This window comes from Ctenopharyngodon idella, chromosome 10, assembly GCF_019924925.1.
Source record: "Ctenopharyngodon idella isolate HZGC_01 chromosome 10, HZGC01, whole genome shotgun sequence".
NCBI classification, from domain to species: Eukaryota; Metazoa; Chordata; class Actinopteri; order Cypriniformes; family Xenocyprididae; genus Ctenopharyngodon; species Ctenopharyngodon idella.
The window spans coordinates 790,073-811,393 of NC_067229.1; the positions used below are offsets into that span (position 1 = coordinate 790,073).

Below are 21,321 nucleotides of genomic sequence, written 5' to 3' on the forward strand. Positions count from 1 at the left end.
AAAAAGGAGGCGTATCGACTCGAGAGCTTGAGTTATGAATAGTAATTGTGTTACGTGACTGGACGCTCCGAGAAAATAAACAAGGAACGTCTGCACAACCTTATTAATATTCATGAGCGCAGCCTTCGCCATAGTAGGATTCGCTACTTCAGCCCCCGGATCCTACGTCACAAGAGCTGGTCAGTCAAAACCACAATCTAAAAATTAAGACACATTTTTGTAAATGTTGAAGATTTAACTCAAGTAGTTTATATGTATAATCTGATTTTGAAGTTTTGGTTGAATGTGTGTTCCTACTTATTGGCTTATATTGAATAATTTGTCAAACATTATGTCCACAACAAAATGCCAAATAAATTAGCAAAATGCTAATTTATTTAAAACCAAATTTTAGATGCTAAAATGATTAATGTTTATTCAGGTTCAAGTTAAATCCCAAATTTTCAATGTAATCTCTGAATGTATCTGAAAAAAATTGTGAGGAGATTCAACTCTGTTATGAATATTTATTTACATGCGAAAGCTCATTTCAAAATGATTTATTTGATATTTTGCATAGCATGGACATGATATTTATTGACTGGCAAAACAAATGTGCATCAGGAAGACATTCAAGTTTCATAATTTACCTTATTTGGTTCACAAAAACTCTCATGATTCTCTCATTAACAGAGAAAGACACACCAGCAGAACGAGCAACACGGTGTTCAAACGAGTAACACCCAGTATGTTTGTTTGACAGATCAATAGAGTTCAAATGCTCTCAGAGCTGTGACGTGTGACATCAAGTGGCTCCGGTCAGAATATCACATGATTCTCAAGTTCACACAGACACGTTATACCAGAAGCAGGTCTGGTATAGGTCCGGTGAGGCACTTTTAGAGTCACATGACCTCTTCGCTGAGCCTCAGAGTCTCTGGCGTCCAGCTGCAGGGGCGGGACTTATGATCAGTGCTGCCACTAAAACGTTTTGACTTGCTGCATGGCTCCGCCCCCTCTAGAAGTTCCTCCTCCTCCTGCAGCTCTCGCTTAAGCCCCGCCTCCATCGGGTCATCTGCTACATCTGCGAGTAGATCAAACCTAGTCAGTATTTATGACACTCTGCTAAATATCTCTTTTTGCCTTTCAAAGTCACACAGGTTTGCGTTTTACCTCGCGTGAGTTCTGCCGTCTTCTGCTGCTCGGTGCGAACCTGACGCATCAAACCCAGGTTCCTCTGACTCGCCTCCATGTGGCACACCATGGGACAAGGATAGTCCTTACCTGCACATACATGGGTCAGAACATTACTAAACCGGTTCAGACAGTCGCAGCAATGGGTTAGTGAGCGTCTAGGGGCTCTGCGTACCGATGATGCAGCCGGCGCTGATCTGGACGTCTTCAGGTGCTTTCCACGGCTCGTAAATATACTGCGAGGGGAAGTTCTTCAGCACGGGCAGGTACTTCCTGCAGATCGAACACAGAATGTCATGAATATTAAACAGCAATGGGCGTGGCAGTGCAAACACAGTATATCTTGAATGTTAAACAGTGGTGAAAGTTGCAATTTAATATAGAGCATCTTGAATATTAAATGGAGGTGGGTTTGATGGAGCGAATGCAGAATATCATGAATATTAAACAGCGATGGGTGTGACAGCAAATGCAGATCATCATGAATATTAAATGCCAATGGGTGTGACAGAGCGAACGCAGAACATTATGAATATTAAATGCCAGTGGGCGTGACAGAATGAATGCAGAACATCGTGAATATTAAACGCCAGTGGGTGTGACAGAGCGAACACAGAACATCATGAATATTAAACAGTGGTGGGTGTGACAGAGCGAACACAGAACATCATGAATATTAAACAGTGGTGGGTGTGACAAAGCGAATGCAGAACATCATGAATATTAAACAGCGATGGGTGTGGCAGAGCGAACGCAGATCATCATGAATATTAAATGCCAGTGGGCGTGACAGAATGAATGCAGAACATCGTGAATATTAAACGCCAGTGGGTGTGACAGAGCGAACACAGAACATCATGAATATTAAACGGCAGTGGACGTGGCAGAGCGAACGCAGAACATCGTGATCATACCTCAGATACTGTCCTTGAGGGTCGGTCCGACGGCCGAAACGCACCGGGCAGAAAATCCTGGTGTATTTGTGGAAGAATGCGCTGGCGGACAACCACATCCAGTTACCAGTGTTCAAGCTGTAGTCCGCGTCCAACAGGAACTCCTCGAACACCTGAGAGCGGACATGGAGATGCCTGAAATACCTGTATGCATGATTCAAAACACACAAAAAGACCCAAAAGTACCTTCATGCCCTCCTCCCAGCTGATCCACAGGTCTCCACGGGTCAGGAAACAGGCCACAGCGTGACGTGCCAGGTGATGGATCCAACCCTCCTGACGCAGCTGGGTCATGATGGCATCGATCCAGGGGAAACCCGTCTGGGCCTGAAAAGAAAGACAGAAAGCAGAGAACGTTATGTTAATGTTACAAACAAAACCGAGAGTAAAGATGCTAAAAGCACGGTTCTCTTACAGTCCTCCATTTCTCCAGAGACTCCGGATCGTGGTACCAGTCGATCTGCAGACAGATCGGGTTTCCCTCCATCTTGGTGAAGTTTGGCGTCGCTGACGCAACAGTGTAGAAGAACTCCCGCCACAGAACCTGGCCCTGAAGAGACACGGGCGGCAGCGAGTGGTTCTTCGACTGCAGATGGAGAATGTCAGTGAGAGAACGTTAGTAAAGAGCCGACAAAGTTCAGACATTTTTACTGAAAACAGTAAAAATGCAAAACAATTCCCGGGATTAAATGACGAGGCTCCTGTGTGTGTGTGTGTGTGTGTTTGTGTGTGTGTTGACCTGTGCGTAGACGCTGCTGAGTCTGTGGTAGAAGGTTCGGACCGACAGACAGCCCAGACTCAGGTACGGACTGAGAGCCGTGGTGCTGGGCAGCAGAGAGTTCGGCACCGTCCGCGGTTTGGAGAAACTCGCCACCCATCCCTACAGACAGATCAGATCACACGTCACTTTCACTCCTAACCTGTGGTTTGAAGCGAACCAATCAGATTTGTGCGAATCTGACTGGAATCAAAAGATTCGAATCACTATGATGAATCATGACGGGTCACACCTGACTCTGGAAGTGTTTGTGGAGTCTCTGGAGCGCGTGCGTCTCTCCGCCGGGCCACAGGGCCTCCGACTGCACCTCTAGACCCAGATCGGCCAGAGACGGAACCCCATACGCCTGCTCGTGATCCGTAAGGGTCGGACATCTCCTGCACACACAACAACAGATTCTCCCATGATTCCTCATGCGTTTCACTCCCACACACTCTTGGCAGTCTGAAGCACCATCTGCTCGCATGAGAGCAGCGTCAGACACAACACGACCCTGAAACACACACACAGACGCTCTTACAGGAAGTCCTCAGCGCTGACGTCCCGGGCCGGTTTCTCCGGTTCGCCCAAAACAGACAAAACGTGCAGGAACTTCTTGTAGGTGAGCGGAGGAGAGCCGCCGTTGGCCTGTATGATCCTGGAGAGAATGAGAAACATGCATTAATACGCTCACATGCTCGTTCGTTCACATTTGACCTCGTCGTGCCGCCACACACCTCTCGACGTCGTACAGCGTGTGCGACACGCACGTGTGCGTCTGGAGTCCGCGCTCTTCCGCCAGCGCTTGTATTTCCTGCTCCATGCGCGCGTAATACGGCTCCACTTCCGTGTCGTAGCTGATCTGCGTGACGCCCCACCGGGTCACGAGGTCTCGCAGGACCACCGGCGTCGACCCGCGCAGGACGTAGAGACGCGAGCCGAGCGCCCGCAGACGACCGTCCAGATCCTCCAGGCTTTGCAGGATGAAGCGCCAGCGTAACGCACCCACACGCATCGCCCCCTCCAGGAACGCGCGGTCCAGCACGTAGACGGGGAAGAGCGCGGCGGATGAGGCCAGCGCCCCCAGCAGGCCGGGGTTATCGTGCAGCCGCAGGCCCTTACGGAACAGATGGATGGTGCGGTGACTCATGACGACTGATCCGAACGCTTCAGAGAGTCTGAAACAGAATCATTCAAACAGACTTTGTTTAAAAGCTCTTTACCATCACGATGAGGTCCCAAACACGGTATTACTATGGTAAATTAAAAGAAATATGACATTTCCATCATGATATGGTTGAAAACATGGTATTCCTATGGTAAATGTAAAAAAACATGGTGTTTTCATAATGATCAGGTCGAAAACAGGGTATTACCATGGTAAATGTCAAAAAACATGGTGTTTCCTTCATGATAAGGTCAAAAACAGTGTATTACCATGGTAAATGTCAAAAACATGGCATTGCCATCATGATACGGTCCAAAACATGGTATTACTATGGTAAATGTCAAAAAAAATGCCGTTTCCATCATGATAAGGTTGGAAACAGGGTATTACCATGGTAAGTGTCAAAAACATGGCGTTGCCATCATGATACAGTAAGAAAACATGGTATTACCATGGTAAATGTTAAAAAAACATGACATTTCCTAATGATAAGGGCAAAAACAGGGTATCACCATAGTAAATGTCAAAAACATAGTGTTGCCATCGTGATAAGTTCAAAAACAGAGTATTACCATGTTAAAAAAGACAAAAACATGGTATTACCATAATGACAAGGTCCAAAACAGGGTATTACTATGGTGAATGTCAAAACATGCCGTTTTCCTCATAATAAGGTCCAAAACATGGGATTTACCATGGTAAATGTGAAAAAAAAAAACATGTTTCCATCACGATCAGGTCGAAAACAGGGTATTACCATGGTAAATGTCAAAAACATGGCATTGCCATCATGATATGGTCCAAAATATGGTATAACTATGGTAAATGTAAAAAAAAGGCGTTTCGATCATGATCAGGTCGAAAACAGGGTATTACCACGGTAAATGTCAAAACCATGCCATTTCTATCATAATAATGTCCAAAACATGGGATTTATCAGGGTAAATGTAAAAAAAACAAAACAAAAAAAACAATGCGCTTCCATCATGATAAGGTTAAAGGCAGGGTATTACCATGGTAAAAGACAAAAAACATGGCATTACCATCATGATAAGGTCCAAAAACTGGTATCAACATTTTAAATGTCAAAAACATGGCATTACTATAATAATATAGTCTAAAACATGGTATTATAATGGTAAATGTCAAAAACCATGATTTTGCCATAAAGGTCCACAAGGTATTACCCAGGTAAATATAAAAATCATGGTATTCCCATCATGATAAACATGTTAGTACTACAGTAAAAGCACAGCATTACCATCATGATATGGCCGAACACATGCTATTAACATGGTAAACGTAAAAAAACATGGCATTACTTCTATGGTGGTGTCCAAAACATTGTGTTACCATGGCAAATGTCCAAAACATGACATTAGCATGGCACATGTGCAGTGCATTAGGAGAAATCTTTACATCTAACGTATATAATTAATAATTTAATATTTCGATTATGATCCATTGTATAGAAAAAGCACCTCTGGCGCTGAAATTTCACCACGTGACCGAGAGATAAACATGAACTCAGGTACTATGTAATAAACACGTTTAGATTAATATACATTGTATTACTAACGTTATAATATTTATACATAGATTAATACTTAGAATAATGTTTCACCGATTTCTTTTTTATTTTATTAACACTAGTCACCCACCTTCAGATCGCCTCAGACAACATCCATTAGGGACACTTTAATCAACTAAACGTTAGAAACACTACCCGTGTGTTTCAATATAATTACTGATAGCTAATTAATATTTAATAGTACGATCATAAAGTGAAAAGAAACGCATCCGCCGAACCATAACACAACACCATTTCTCTGACCTGATCCCGCCTTCCTCACATCCTATTGGACGTCCACATACATATGATACTAAAATCGAACTTCTGATTGGTCATCTCCGTACAAGGCGCACAGTCCTCAGCATGTGATTGGACGTGACGACTGTCACTCTAATGTAAAGCACCGGCGTTCTCCATGTTTACAAATACGAAATTAAATAAAACGGTAAAAACGTGGATTTTTAAACAGTGAAACTGAAGTGAATGTTTTGAAGGAGTGAATCGACATCGTGTGGAATCACGCAGGTGAAGGAGTTTCCAGCGCGTGTTTAGCGTGTATTTAGGTCAAACTACCTAATGTAGGTCAAATCCTGACCTCTAGTGGACACGGACACATTAAAACACACACAGACACTCAGGAGCGCCTTAAAGGGATAGTTCACCAAAAAAAAAAAAAAAACTTTCTGTCATTATTGAATGTTGGTAACCAGACAGTTGACGGTAGCCATTTTACTTCCATAGTAGGAAAAAAAAATGCAATGGAAGTCAACTGTCTGGTTACCAACATTCTTTAAAATATTTGTGTTCAACAGAAGAAAGAAACTCATACAGGTTTGGAACAACATTTTTGGGTGAACTATACCTTTAAGAAACCAGAGGCCCCACGGTAGGCCCCCTACACCATATAATATACGATATATATTTATAAATAATGAAGGATATGCCTGTGAAAAGGATGTTTATTGATCTAAACAAACCAGCGGACTAAATTCAGTAGACTGAATCAGTATATTTTGTGAAAGATGTTTATGTATGTGGCCGCTAGATGGAGCCAAACACACATAAGGATGCTGTTGGATAAGGGACTTTGATACAGCTGAGGATGGTTTGGATGAACACCGGAACGTCTTGTCAACTTGTGAAAATACATTTTTGTTCGCTAAAATAAAATACAACAAACTACATATTCTTAAACATCTCAAAAGAATAAATAAATAAATATTAATTCATAAAATAATAAATATAACACATATAAAATATTAAAATATTTATTTATAAAATATGTTAACCTTTGACAGCGTCAGCAAAAAAGGTTACATTTGTCAGAAAGAGTCACGTCTCTATTCTCTAGATTTGACTCTAGTTCAGTGTAAGTCTGATATAGCTAATTATATTCCACAATCATTTATTTGATTCAGTTATTCTAATCATAAACATTGATACCGTAGCGGGCCGCGTTATTGATGTGGGCGTGGCTAAGCGCGGCGACCCCGCCCCTCAGCCGAACACGTGTTTGCTCGCCGCTGAGAATCTCTGACAGGCGGTCTGCGTGCTTCAGTCAGAAACAGTGCGCGTGTTGGAAGAGACAGTGATGAGCAGAGAGAAGTGGAGGACCAGACAACAACTACACACTCCGTCCGACAGTGAGTATAAACACACAAACACACACTCTTAAACAACAAACACACACTATAAATACACAAACACACACTAAAACACTTTTAAACACACAGACACATACTATAAATACACAAACACGCACTAAAACACGTTTAAACACACAAACACACACTATAAATACACAAACACACATTAAAACACTTTTAAACACACACTAAAACACACAGATAACACACATTAAGCATGGTAAACACACACTTGGTATTTTTCATAGGTGTAGAGGTATCTATACTGAGCTAATGATATTTTATACTGCCTCACAGAGAACTTTTGCCATTTTGATGTTTTTATTAAGACATTGTTTAGTAAGTTTATGTTGCCTTTTGAATAAGGGAACAGATGTGGGTAAATTCAGATTTTACTGCATAGAGGGGACAGTTTGGCCCCATAATGTAATTTAAACATGTAAACACACACACACACGTTGAACACACAGTCAGTTGTGCTTATATGTACTTTCTAAGCTGAAGTGTGTGACGGATGAACGGTCTTCTGTTGTAGAAGTGAGACTTGAAGACTGTGGTAGTCTCGTTTCTGTCTTTATCACTCACTCACAAACACACACACACTTGTTCTGTTTGTGTTTCTGGACCGTAAGGATGAAAATGAAAGTTGTAAATGAGTCAGTCCTGAAGTTCCTGGGAATTTTCCAACATGTGGAATAAAGTGATAAAGATCTTTGCATCACAGTAACTGTGTGTGTGTGCGTGCGTGTGTAGCTGATATCCTGGCGTGTGGATCAGACGTGGATCATGGAGCCATGAAGAAGATCAGCTCCATGTTCTCGACGCTTCAGGAGAAACTCCACAGAACCAGTGAGTCTCACACTCATTACAGACTCATGGAGAGAGAATAAACACACTGGTCAACAGCCGGCGAATTAAGAAAATTTACTGGCCATAAGTTTTTTTTTTTTACAGGCTATGAAACAAGTAACACTAGCTTTCAGGTGGAGAAATTAAACAGATTAATCCTTATTAAAGTTTCAAAAGTGATTTAGTCAAGAACAATTTGTTGTTTGATTAACATTAAAACACACAGCAGCAGGATTATTAGGCTACCGTCACTTTAAGAGCTGCGCGGATCCAATACACTGATACTGAACATCTTTCTCTACCGTTTACGTTCAGTTAAGACATAACCGTCTGTGTTTACCATGAGACGGCATTTTGACAATTTTTTAGAGAATTTGTCTGTTCAAGCATATAAAGCCGTGAAACATTCGGGTAACGAATCGAGTTCTCGTTCATGTCTTCTTGCGCGATGTCCCGAGCGTCGTTCACGTTTGTTTGCGTTCATTTTTATATGACATTGCATTGTTAGAATTCATAAACATGTTACCGGCCGACTGGCGATTGTTTCATGAACTTGCAGGATTTTACTCGCGCTTGGCGGGTGCTAATTTTAGGCCCTGATAATATATGTATAATGTGTAACAACAACAGAAAGATTGAAGTGTTTCATTAATAATTATTTTAATATTTGTATATACACTTAAACTTAACCCTATATTTTATTATTTAGTTTAAAATGTATTAATTTATTTAAAATATTAAATATCGCTAAATAAGTTAAATATTTGTTGAATATTTAAAAATGATTGAATAAATATTATTCAGATTATAATATAAAATATATTTGTATTTGTATAATTATAAAATATATAATATATATAAAATTATGGTTAATACAAAAATGTATGTTTAAAAATATTACATTTATTCATAGAAATGTGTATATATATCCATTAATAAGAAATATATATTTTTTAAAATTTTCATATTTTTATAATTATTTAAATATTAGTAAACATAATACATATATTTATTCATAAAATCATTTGACAGCGTCACCAGAGCAGGTTCTGACCTCTGGACACTCTGAAGCTGAAGATCATTCAGACGTGATTCAGATCATTCACACAAACTCAGTCTGACACAATGTTTTCATGAGAAAGATGACTTGATTTCCTGAAGGTGGACTTTATTTGGTGAGATTGAGCTGGAGTCTCTGGTGTTTGTTGTTTGGATGATCTGATGCTGTCCAGCATTTCCTCTGAGGTTTGGAGCACAATGAGCGTCTGTGAGCGTCGCACCTCCTCATTGTTCCAACTGTGGTTTCTCAGGTCTGTTGTTAAATGTCATGTGATGTGTGTTGTGCCACTGCAGAGCGGAGCGCCTCTGACCCTGGAGCGCTGCAGACGCTGGCCGCGACGCCTCCGCCCGGACGAGAGCGCAGTCACATGGGCCAGCTGTTCTTCGAGTACCTGCTGGTGGTTAGTCTGAGGAAGAGGAGAAACGAGGACACTTACGAGCCACACATCACGTACCAGTTCCCCAAGGTCAGAGCAAACACACACTTACACACACACACACACACACACACTCACTCAAACTTACTCAAATCGTGTGTTTGTGTGTGTAGCGTGAGGTGATGGGGCGGCTGCAGCGAGAGGAAGAGGAGAAGTGCATGAAGGCCGCTCATCTCTTCTGCTTTCCAGAGGGAATCAACTGGGCACCTCTGACCGAGTACAGCAGGTACAGCAAAGACACACTAAAAACACACACATCTAAACACGCACTAAACACACACACAACTAAACACATCCTGTTTCACACTTTCACCTCATCTCTAACCACATGTGCATCTTCAAACGTTTGCACACTGATGCTGATGGAAAAACACACAAATGTTTCCAGGATGTGCGTGCGTGTGTGTGTGTGCGTGTGCACGTCAATCCCTCTGTCATTTTTCAAGTGAATTTTCTCTTCTCTGATTGCATCTTTAACTCTCATCTGAATCCGTCTCTGAATGATTTATTGATGCATTATTCTCTGAATGAATCTTTGAATCAATTTCTGAAATATTCTCCAACTGATTACTTTAATGACTCTCTGAATCACTGTCTGTCTGAATCTCTGAATCATTCGCTGAATCGTTCTCCAAAAGGTTTTTCTGAATAAATCTCTGAACCATTCTTTGTCTCAATTTTTAAATCAGTCTCTGAATGATTCTGCAAGTTTGGGCTTGTTGGACTTTGATGTCATTCACCAATCGGTCTGTGCAGCGCCACTTCAAGTATAACAAACCTATTGACTCTCTGAATCACTTTCTGTCTGAATCTCTGAATCATTCACTGAATCAATATCCTGATTATTCTTCAGAATCATTCTCCAAAAGATTTTCTGAATGAATCTTACCATCAATCTATGATTGATTCATAAAAAGATTCCCTGAATGACCCTCTGAATAAGTCTTTGACCAAATCTTTAAACCAGTCTAGGATAAATTCTTTGAATTATTCTGTTTGAATCTTTTAATTATCGTCTGAACTATTATCAATCAAATGATCCATCAAGAATCAAATGACTCTCTGAATGACTCTCTGAATGACTCTCTGAATGACTCTCTGAATGACTCTCTGAATGACTCTCCGAATGACTCTCTAAATGATTAGGCTTGTTTGAGATGCATCAGTGCTGCGCAGACCGATCGGCATATGACATCACAGTACCGTGAGAGCGACTGGAGAACAAACGACTCCTTATGCTTTTGAATCGCTCTCGCGGTACTTTGATGTCATACGCTGATCAGACTGTGCAGCGCCAATGCATCTCGAACAAGCCTATTCTTTGAATGACTCTCCGAGTGATTCTGTGAATGACTCTCCGAATGACTCTCTGAATGACTCTCCGAGTGATTCTCTGAATGACTCGCCGAGTGATTCTCTGAATGACTCTCCGAATGACTCTCTGAATGACTCTCCGAGTGATTCTCTGAATGACTCTCCGAGTGACTCTCTGAATGACTCTCCGAGTGACTCTCTGAATGACTCTCCGAGTGACTCTCTGAATGACTCTCCGAATGACTCTCTGAATGACTCTCCGAGTGACTCTCTGAATGACTCTCCGAGTGACTCTCTGAATGACTCTCCGAAAGATTCTCTGAATGACTCTCCGAATGACTCTCCGAATGACTCTCCGAATGACTCTCCGAGTGATTCTCCGAATGACTCTCCGAGTGATTCTCCGAATGACTCTCCGAGTGATTCTGTGAATGACTCTCCGAGTGACTCTGTGAATGACTCTCCGAGTGACTCTGTGAATGACTCTCCGAGTGACTCTCTGAATGACTCTCCGAGTGACTCTCTGAATGACTCTCCGAGTGACTCTCTTAATGATTCACCGAGTGACTCTCTGAATGACTCTCCGAATGACTCTCTGAATGACTCTCCGAGTGATTCTGTGAATGACTCTCCGAGTGATTCTGTGAATGACTCTCCGAGTGATTCTGTGAATGACTCTCCGAGTGATTCTGTGAATGACTCTCCGAGTGATTCTGTGAATGACTCTCCGAGTGACTCTGTGAATGACTCTCCGAGTGACTCTGTGAATGACTCTCCGAGTGACTCTGGGAATGACTCTCCGAGTGACTCTCCGAAAGATTCTCCGAGTGACTCTCCGAATGACTCTCTGAATGATTCTGTGAATGACTCTCCGAGTGATTCTGTGAATGACTCTCCGAGTGATTCTGTGAATGACTCTCCGAGTGACTCTGTGAATGACTCTCCGAGTGACTCTGTGAATGACTCTCCGAGTGACTCTGGGAATGACTCTCCGAGTGACTCTCCGAAAGATTCTCCGAGTGACTCTCCGAATGACTCTCTGAATGATTCTGTGAATGACTCTCCGAGTGATTCTGTGAATGACTCTCTTGCACTTTGACACTGTTTTACCGTCTTTAAAGCACTGTTGAAGTTCCTGTGAGATGTTGAGCGTCTGGAGTGAAGTTGATTGTGATGATGTTGATTCTCCGCAGTGAGACGTTCTCGTTCGTTCTGACTGAGGTGGACGGCAGCAGGAGGAACGGCTACTGCAGGAGGCTGCTGGTAATCATCATTTCATACGTCTAATATCAATATTCCATCATAATACTTTGGTGATGATTGAGGAGTGACATCTGTGTCCCGTCAGCCGGGCGGCAGCGGCGCTCGTGTTCCTGAAGCGTACTGCATCATCAGCCGCGTGGCGTGTTTTGGACTCTTCTCAAAGGTGAAGAAACACATTCCTCAGGCCTTGAGAAATGTTCAAACAGATCAATAGTTCACGGGTGTTTGTTTGTGCAGATCTTCGACGAGGTGGAGAAGCGCAGGCAGATCTCCAAAGCCATGATCTATCCGTTCATGCAGAGCCTGCGGGAGGCGCCGCTGCCAGCGCCGGGAAACACCGTGAAGATCAGCAGCTTCATCCCGGAGGCGGGAACAGAGGTACGCATCACATCACCGCAGAAGCTCTTATCACACGCAGTACTGCAGTATAGATAACGGCCCCATCTGATCTCAGATCATCAGTCTGACGCGGCCCGCCGACTCCTGGCTGGAACACGTGGATTTCCGGTCGCTCTTCCGCTGCCTGACGGATGAGGAGGTGCTGCTGGTGTTCGCCGCCGCTGTGATGGAGCGACGAATCATCTTCATCTCAGAGGAGCTCAGGTGACCGTCACAGCCAATCAGAGTTCAGCGGCTCAGATTTATTGGTTTATAGGGTGCATTAGTGCCCGCCCACTTTTCAGTGGAGTTGATTCTGGAAGTGTGTGTGTGTGTGTTCAGCACTCTCTCTCAGGTTCTTCACGCTGTAGCTGCTCTCCTGTATCCGTTCGTGTGGCAGCACACCTTCATATCGATCGTTCCTACCGTTCTGATCGATGTGTGTGCGGCACCGACGCCGTACCTGCTGGGAGTCCAGAAGAACATGCTGGAGCTGCTGACGGACCACAGCGACGTCAGTCTGAACGAGTGATCTGAATCTGATTATTATTAATGATCAGTGTGTATTTATGAAACACGAGTCTTTAATCATGTTGATGCTTCTCGGCTTGTGTTTCTCAGGTGATGATTGTTGATCTGTCGGCTGGAGCAGAAACTAGATTCATTACAAGAGTGAGTCACACACACACACACACACACACCGTCTCTCTGAGATTTAATTTATTCTCATGAAGTTTCACATGAGTCTCATTACTGCTGAGACGCTGTTTTTTTCGTTGTTCCATCCACCCACACTCTAGCAACCAATCAAAACACCTCAATAACTGCATAGCAACACTCTGGAAACCAGCCAGTACAGCATAGCAAACACTTCAGCAACCACACTGCAAAATACAATAAACCCCTCCTTTCTAAAAGCACTTTTACAGCTACTTAGCAGTGCCTTAGCAACCACCCAGAGCTCCCTAGCAACCGCTTAACAATATGTTAAAAGCACTGTATAACACCATCTGAATAACGCCCTAATAATAATAGCAATGCTCTAGCAACCATGATAGCAGTATACTAACAACCGATCACAACAACTTAATGGCCACGCATGGCAACAAGCCGGAACACCCTAGCAACCTCATAGCAATGTGTTAAAAACACTCTAGCAACTGTAGAACAAGTTATCCTCTGTATAGCAACACCCTAGCAACCATGATAGCAGTACACCAACAACTTAATGGCCACGCATGGCAACAAGCTGGAACACCCTAGCAACAACATAGCAATCTGTTAAAAACACTCTAGCAACTTTAGAACACGTTATCCACTGTATGGCAACGCCCTAGCAACCATGATAGGTCTAAAGACGTTCTTAATCTCCTTGGCGTTTGCGTAGGTCTGATTATTATGACTGTTGTTGTGGTTCATGTTGTTATTTTATATCTGGAAGAACTGTAATACTATTTATGTTTAACACTGGTCCATTTCTATGGTTTTGAAAGTGCTTTATAAACACATTGGAGTTTGAGATGATAGCAGCACACTAACAACCACAAGAACAATTTAATGGCCAAGCCATGGCAACAAGCCACGGCACCCTAGCGATGTCCTACAGACAGTAACGAGTGTGTGATTTCAGATCGGCGATGAGGAGTCGCTCCTGCCGGCTAAACTGAGGGAGGGGCTGCTGACGGGACTGTCCGCGCGCACACACCACGCCAGTGAGTTCAGTCTTACAGTAACCACCGCCGCTTCCCATAAGAGTCCCGCTCAACTTCCTGTTGTTGTGTGCCCTGGCAGCTACAGACGAGCTGAACCGGCTGGTGTCAGAGGCCTTCCTGTCCGTCTTCATTAAGAGCGTGGGCCATTTCTCAGAACACGTCAAGCGCTGCGGGAACGGCCGCCAGTTCCAGAAGAAGAGCTTCCTGAAGGCTGTGGAGCACAAATCGCACCTGAACTTCGTCAAACTCTTCATCCAGACACAGATGTTTGATCTCTTCATACAGGAAGAGGAAATGCAGCCCAATCCTAATGGTACTAAAACACATCCGTCTGCTCAAAGAACCTAATGGTTCCAGAAGACGTTTTACAGTCTGACGTCACTGGAGAACCTTTCAAAGTTCCACTGATTCTCTAGTTCTTCCGTACACTCGAAATAAGAGGATCCTCAAAGGTTCTTCTACCAAAAGAACTCCATTTGATGCTTTATTAACCCTCTGATGCATCTTTTTGCTTCAAAACAATAATGCAGAATCATTCCCAATTGAAATAGTGTAATCTGAGTTTTGGTTTGCCCACTTTTTCAGCGACGCTGGATTTTCCTTATTCGTTTCTCCCATATAAAGTCTTGGTCAAAGCGTTAGAAGCCATGAACCGAACCAACCAGCTATGAGGAGAATCACAACTTTGATTTAAAGCCAAAAAGTTTTTGAAAATCGGACAAAAATACAAGAATGTGAACTTAATGGCTTTAGTGAGGAAAAGAACTACAATCCCATGATGCATTGCCAGCATAATCAGATTAAAAACCATAGAGAAATATAAAACTGCTCATTTAAAAATGTTGATTATATATAAAAACAATATATTAGGCATTTATATTCAAATATTTAAGTATTTTGAGAGCGTAGGGAGATTGACTCATGGGAGTGGGCGGAGCTAATGAGATCTTTTAGCATGCTTTGCTTGTTTCGACTCTCTGATTGGTGGAATTTTCTGCACGGCATCATGGGTAATGTAGTTTACCCTGCAAATTAAAGGTTTAGTTCACCCAAAAATGAAAATTATTCCAAGCTTTACTCACCCTCAAGCCATATGACTATCTTCTTTCAGACGAACACAATCTGAGATATATTTAAAATATTCTTAGTCCTCCAAGTTTTATAATGGTTGTGAATGGGTGCCCAAATTTTGAAGAAAAATGCACCCATCCATAAAATAATGGACTCCAGGGGGTTAATAAAGGCCTTCTGAAGCTAATCGATCTGATTGTGTAAGACAAGTATCCTTATTTAAAACTTTATAAAGTAAAATAATGAGCTTCCGGCGGGACAGCCATCCGCATCCGACGTACGTTGAAAAAGCGTTAACTGCCCCGACATGGCACACACTATGTAGTACAGTACTACACTATGTCTTATGCTAGAACTACAATCCCATGATGCATTGTGAACAGCATAATCAGATTAAAAACTATAGAGAAATAAAATGTTGATTATATATAAAAAACAATATATTAGGCATTTATATTCAAATATTTAAGTATTTTGAGAGCGTAGGGAGATTGACTCACGGGAGTGGGTGGAGCTAACAAGATCATTTAGCATGCTTTGACTCTCTGATTGGTGGAATTCTCTGCACGGCATCATGGGTAATGTAGTTTACTCCACAAATTAAGTTAAACACGAATATTGCGGGCTGACGGCTTCAACAACAGCATATACCATCTTATCGCTCACAGCAGGTTTATAAGTTATCGTTAAAATGAAAGAAAATGGAGTTTTTACTTCCAGAACCTGTCTTTTGCGCTCTATTCCTCTGGAAACCAAATCACAACATTCATGGAACGTTCTTTTTAGTGTTATTTTTATAAACCAAACACTAATGTTCCCAGAATGTTCTGGAAACCTAATATATGAAATTCACAATAAAACCTAAACAGGACAGATATGTAGAATTATGGGAAAAGATCAAAAGTAATTGACCCTTGGATGTTTGGTTGAATGGTTAAAAATGACTCTTTGTAGTGGACATCTTCATGATTCAGAGGGTTAAAACAAAATAATATGGGTTCTGTTTAGTTCCAGAAAGGTTATTCTATTGTTAAAAACCAAAGAGCCCAAAACAAGAACTGTTTAACCTTTGCAACACAGAAAGCTTCATTGTTCTTGTTCTTCTGTAGGGTTCTTTCATCGGAAGGTGTCGGAGTATCACGAGAGGAGGAAGAAGGAGAAGACGAAGGCCGGGTGGGTGCGAGGTGTTGTGGTGTAAGAGCTTCAGAGTGTTCTAGTGTTCATTCACGGTTACGCTTTTCCCAGAAGCATTTTATCAGACAATCAGTGGTGAATATTTAATGCTGTTTATTTGTATTGTTTTAATGTAATAAAATATAAAGTGATACAGATGCTGAGTGAATCTCGTTCAGCTCATATTTCACCTCATTAAAACAACAAAAAATAGGAAACTATATTATAGTATTATACAAATCGAAACCTGTTTTAGGACGTATTTTGCATTGTGACATTATTTTCATGACAATTAAACATTTAATTCCTGAATTCCTGTAATATGTCTGACTGTTTTGTCTTTTTTTAATATTGTCAATGATGATTCTCATTAGTTAACATTATTTAATGAAATTAAAATCAGTTTTTAGCTTATTTTCTGGATTTGTTGTGTGAAATATGAGTCACAAATGTTTTTGTCTAAAATTCACCCACTAATACCAGTTTTAATGAGGATATTATGCAGTTTTACAGTGGTATAAAAATGAACGTAATGGATATATCTAGAACAAAAATATAAAACATGTTTGTAGTCTCCACCAACAAACTCACAGCAGAAAAACAAGCATTAAAACCACTGAAGCAAACACAATATTTAGAGCATCATTTCAAACGGTTGTGTAAATGTTGTACAAACGTTGTGTAAATGTTAGTATGAAGTTTCAGCGCTTCTACACGGTCAGTCCTGTATTTCTGCCTTTAACCCTGAGTGTCGCTGCCCTCTGCTGGAGCGTCAGAGTCCTTCTGTCCCGTGATTAGATGCTCCCGGCGAGCAGCGGCGACGTCTCTGTCGGCGCACGTGGAGGAACGGGCCGGTGATGATGCGACTCGTACAGGTGGTTGCTCTGAATTTGCGCCTGGGCACGCAGATTGATCTTCTGCAGAGAGACAAACACATCTGAGACGCGTTCAACAGGTTTATATCTTCTGATGTGAGATGCCTTACCTTGAAGTCTCGTATGTAGGTGAGGAAGAAGCTGATGAAGGAAAGCGCGAGAGACCACTCGGAAATGGTGCTGATGATGTGCGGCGTGAAACCCTGAAAAACATCGGGATCAGAATCGCGCACCACACACGCAAACGTTGCGGCGGAAAGTTTCACTCACGGGTTCTCCGGGTGTCCAGTGGAGCTTCTTGTTGACTTCGACTCCAGAAAGAGTGCTGTACATGATCACCGACGACACAAACACTGAGAGAATCAAGGAACCAAACACATTCAACACGAAACGCTACGTTTCCCAGCATGCAGCGGGTGAAAGGATACTGCTAATGATGCTCGCCAGCGTCCAGATGCCGACGCTCAGTCGCGTCCAGAACATGGCTTTGCTGTGGACGTGCGGCTGCATGAGGTACGACAGCAGCGCCTGGACGAAGATGTAGAGCGCGCCGACGCCGAACGTCAGAATGGCGCCCACCAGGTGCATCGAGAACAGAGTGGTTTTCTGGGAAAGACATGTCACACACCGTTTGGTACGAAAATTCAGTGCGCTAAACATTTTAATTTGACCGAATTTTAATGCTGAACAGTTGAATATTGGGTGCGAAAATTCAGTATTTGGTGTTGTTTGATAAACAGCATAGTGAATAAAAAAAATGTTAACGGCTGTTTGAAAAAAAGTATCAAAAACGTAATGAAAATGTAAATACAGTTTTTCGCCGTTTTTTATGTATTTGTCTGAACAGGCGATTCGAATGTGAAAAATCAGAGCGAATTTTCATGCCGAACAGTTGGTGTGAAAATTCAGTGCGAGAAACATTTTAATTTGAATGAACGACACGAACATTCAAATGTCGACTGAGTGCCAATTAAACTGGCCAACCAATAAGATTCATGCATTTGGACTATTTTGCTAAGCGAGAGCGAAAAGAAGAGAAAAAAAACAGAAGCGTAAAATCAGAACAGAAGAATCGTGGTTTTGTTTGATAAACACCATAGCGAATTTAAAAAAAAAATTGGAATGGGTGTTTGAAAACGTAAATACTGGTTTACGCCATTTTTATGTATTTGTCTGAACACACAATTTGAATGCAAAAAATCAGAGCGAATTTTCATGCCGAACAGTTAAATATTTGTGTGCGAAAATTCAGTATTTGGTTTTGTTTGATAAACAGCATAGTGAATTAAAAAAATGTTAACGACTATTTGAAAAAACGTATCAAAAACGTAATGAAAATGTAAATACTGTTTTTCGCCATTTTTTATGTATTTGTCTGAACACACAATTCGATTGCGAAAAATCAAACCGAGTTTTCATGCCGAACAGTTGAATATTTGGTGCGAAAATTCAGTATTTGGTTTTGTTTTCAAACACCATAGCGAATAAAATAAATTTTAAAGGCTGTTTGAAAACGTATCAAAAAACTTACCGAAAATATAAATACTGTTTTTCACCGTTTTTTTATGTATTGGTCTGAACACAATTCGAATGCGATTAAATCAAACCGAATTTTCATGCCGAACATTTTGTGTTGTGAACAGGCAAATGTTTGGTGCAAAAATTCAGTGCAATTAAATTTTAATTTAAATGAACGACGATGAATGTCGTCGATGTGACAGATTGACTGTGAAGAAAATTGGCCAGCCAATAAGATTTGCGCTTGTTTTCTCTAGAGGAAGAATCTGAAAGCGACTCTTTGTTGTTTGGTTAACATCATAGCGTTAACATTCGCGCATTGTTCTGAACAGAAAAATCGCATTCGAAAATCAGACCGAATTTTCATGCCGAACATTCGTGTTGGTCTGAACAGCATAACGCGTACGTACCTGGAAGTTTGCTACGACGCACATGCCGAGCGAGCTGCCGCAGCCCAGAACGAACCCCAGCAGATTGAGGCGGTTCAGACGAGTGTCGTCAGTGTCCACGAGGGCCTGAAGCTGCTTATAGCGCACGTACATCGTAGCGACACCTGCAGGAGAACACGCAACATTACATCACCGAAACACTGCATCTTGATACGGCACAACAACTTCCAGTATGGTTTGTGTTTGCCAGTTAGCATATAGCTCCCTTAAAAGCCATCAATCTTAATTAGGGTCAGTGTGAGGTCATAGGGGTTTCAGTACCTAAGAATGCCGACACATTGAGCATGAGTCCGAACACACATCTCTCCGGCGCAACGGTCCCAGTGTCACTGCAAGCACAACACAAAACACATTCAGAGGTCAAAGGTCACACAGTCACATGATGAAGCATCTCTTCTGCTCACCTGATGTAGGGCACCAGCGGGTCCACATGTCTCAGTATGACGGCCGTGATGTAAGCGAAGATGAAGGTGGCGGCGGTCCAGATGACCAGTGCCACGGGCAGGATGCACAAGCCCTCCTGAAACCACCACATGTCCGACCGCGCTCCTGCAATACACACCTCATATTATTAGAACAAGCCGGTTCCTCTTCTCGCTTCAGCAGACAGCATCATGGGTATTCTGGGTGAGTTTCTGCTTTTCACTTCTCCTGCAAGAGCAATTGGCCATCCTGTGACGATCTCAATCTTTACGACATAAAAATGTTAAATAACACAATCCACACAAACTAAAACTTGAGGAGAAAGTTCAAATTAAAGAAATTGTTAAATAAAAAAAAAGGTTACCTGTGGATGTTTGGACATACAGCATGATCATATACAGAATACATGAATATGTAAACTCATTTTAGAGACTCCATTGTTTTTAAAATTGCCAAACTTTTTTCTAAACTTGCTGACATTTGATCATGGCAACCCCGTATGGAATATGAATATGGTAATCAATCAGTACCATGGTATTTGCATTGTAAGGATATTTCATTTTTAAGGATGCTAAAATTCTACATGTTTTTCTTTTCTTATTTTGTGAGAGTTTTTAATAAACCAAAAAAGTCTAATACATTCAAATTTAAAGCATATGTTTCGCTACAGATTTCTTTGGTTTCACTATTACAGATAAAGAAAGTGACGTTTACTGGCTACTGTACTGCTAATGTCTCAATTAAATCTGTCTGAAGTAAAAGAAAATCAGATTAAAATGTCATAATTATTATTTTATATCATGATGAACCGTCAGTGAGGAACAGCTTTACCTGTCAATCAAACAGATGATCATCCCTCAGTCTGAACAAAGCCATTTTAAATCCCCTCTGAAAGACTTTATATCTTGTTAATGGTTATATTTCATTCGTTAATGTTTCTATATCCTCATTATTAGTTTAATGCTCAGAATTCAGTTTATTTTACTCCTGTTTTCCTTCCGTTCTCGCCGCGTATTTCCGATCAAACTCACGGGACCCGCACAGAGAACCCGGATGTGCAGCGTTTCGGCGGGTCGCCAGCGCGGGTAAAATCCTCCTCAACACAATAATATTACGATTTTGACCAAATATTACGTACACAATTTGAAATTATTTACAAAATAATATTTATTTTTCGGTATATATTATAAAATATATAGAAGGAAAACACAGAGACGTATTTTACTACTGTGGTATTATTTATGGAAGCCTATTTCAGCCACATAAGACAAGCTTTTGACAATCATGACATGAAAAGTAGAAATTAGTACTTAGACAATCATAATTATGAGATTAATAAATCAAAATTATGAGATAAGAAGTCGAGATTATGACTTTCTATGTCATCAATTTGACTTTTTATGTCATAATTATGACTTTTTAATCTAATGGCTTTTTATGTCACTTTTTATATGTGACCCTGGAACCAGTCATAAGGGTCAATTTTTTGAAATTGAGATTTATAAGCTTTATTAATAAATAAGCTTTCCA

The 21,321-nt window shown here is 41.4% G+C and overlaps 3 protein-coding genes across 5 annotated transcripts; 1 reads left to right on the forward strand and 2 right to left on the reverse strand.

Annotated features, from left to right (window-relative positions):
* Nucleotides 1-13: 13 nt before the first annotated feature.
* cry4 (cryptochrome circadian regulator 4) lies at nucleotides 14-6,187 on the reverse strand. Of its 3 annotated transcripts, none has more exons than XR_007932081.1 (12): nucleotides 5,713-6,187; nucleotides 3,621-4,061; nucleotides 3,425-3,541; nucleotides 3,137-3,281; nucleotides 2,866-3,006; nucleotides 2,542-2,712; nucleotides 2,313-2,453; nucleotides 2,088-2,239; nucleotides 1,349-1,446; nucleotides 1,153-1,263; nucleotides 630-1,063; nucleotides 14-162 (listed from the first exon to the last, which is right to left on the reverse strand). XR_007932081.1 is itself a non-coding variant. In XM_051908230.1 (11 exons), the coding sequence occupies exons 2-11, from the start codon at nucleotides 4,031-4,033 to the stop codon at nucleotides 885-887; spliced, it is 1,668 nt and encodes a 555-aa protein (XP_051764190.1). In that variant the 5' UTR covers nucleotides 4,034-4,061; nucleotides 5,713-6,187; the 3' UTR covers nucleotides 493-884. The 3 variants fall into 3 exon arrangements, 1 of the variants encoding a protein (XP_051764190.1); XR_007932080.1 differs by having other exon boundaries at nucleotides 32-197; XM_051908230.1 differs by lacking the exon at nucleotides 14-162 and having other exon boundaries at nucleotides 493-1,063.
* Nucleotides 6,188-7,101: 914 nt separating this feature from the next.
* dennd2db (DENN/MADD domain containing 2Db) lies at nucleotides 7,102-16,849 on the forward strand. Its single transcript, XM_051908243.1, has 13 exons — nucleotides 7,102-7,267; nucleotides 8,024-8,119; nucleotides 9,473-9,645; nucleotides 9,729-9,841; nucleotides 12,123-12,192; nucleotides 12,278-12,355; nucleotides 12,430-12,570; nucleotides 12,647-12,795; nucleotides 12,913-13,084; nucleotides 13,192-13,242; nucleotides 14,201-14,282; nucleotides 14,362-14,595; nucleotides 16,463-16,849. The coding sequence occupies exons 1-13, from the start codon at nucleotides 7,216-7,218 to the stop codon at nucleotides 16,549-16,551; spliced, it is 1,500 nt and encodes a 499-aa protein (XP_051764203.1). The 5' UTR covers nucleotides 7,102-7,215; the 3' UTR covers nucleotides 16,552-16,849.
* dram2b (DNA-damage regulated autophagy modulator 2b) lies at nucleotides 16,624-20,863 on the reverse strand. The gene is made up of 8 exons (XM_051908256.1): nucleotides 20,623-20,863; nucleotides 19,773-19,917; nucleotides 19,630-19,697; nucleotides 19,330-19,472; nucleotides 17,830-18,007; nucleotides 17,672-17,754; nucleotides 17,512-17,604; nucleotides 16,624-17,443 (listed from the first exon to the last, which is right to left on the reverse strand). The coding sequence occupies exons 2-8, from the start codon at nucleotides 19,901-19,903 to the stop codon at nucleotides 17,321-17,323; spliced, it is 819 nt and encodes a 272-aa protein (XP_051764216.1). The 5' UTR covers nucleotides 19,904-19,917; nucleotides 20,623-20,863; the 3' UTR covers nucleotides 16,624-17,320.
* Between the last annotated feature and the right edge of the window lie 458 nt (nucleotides 20,864-21,321).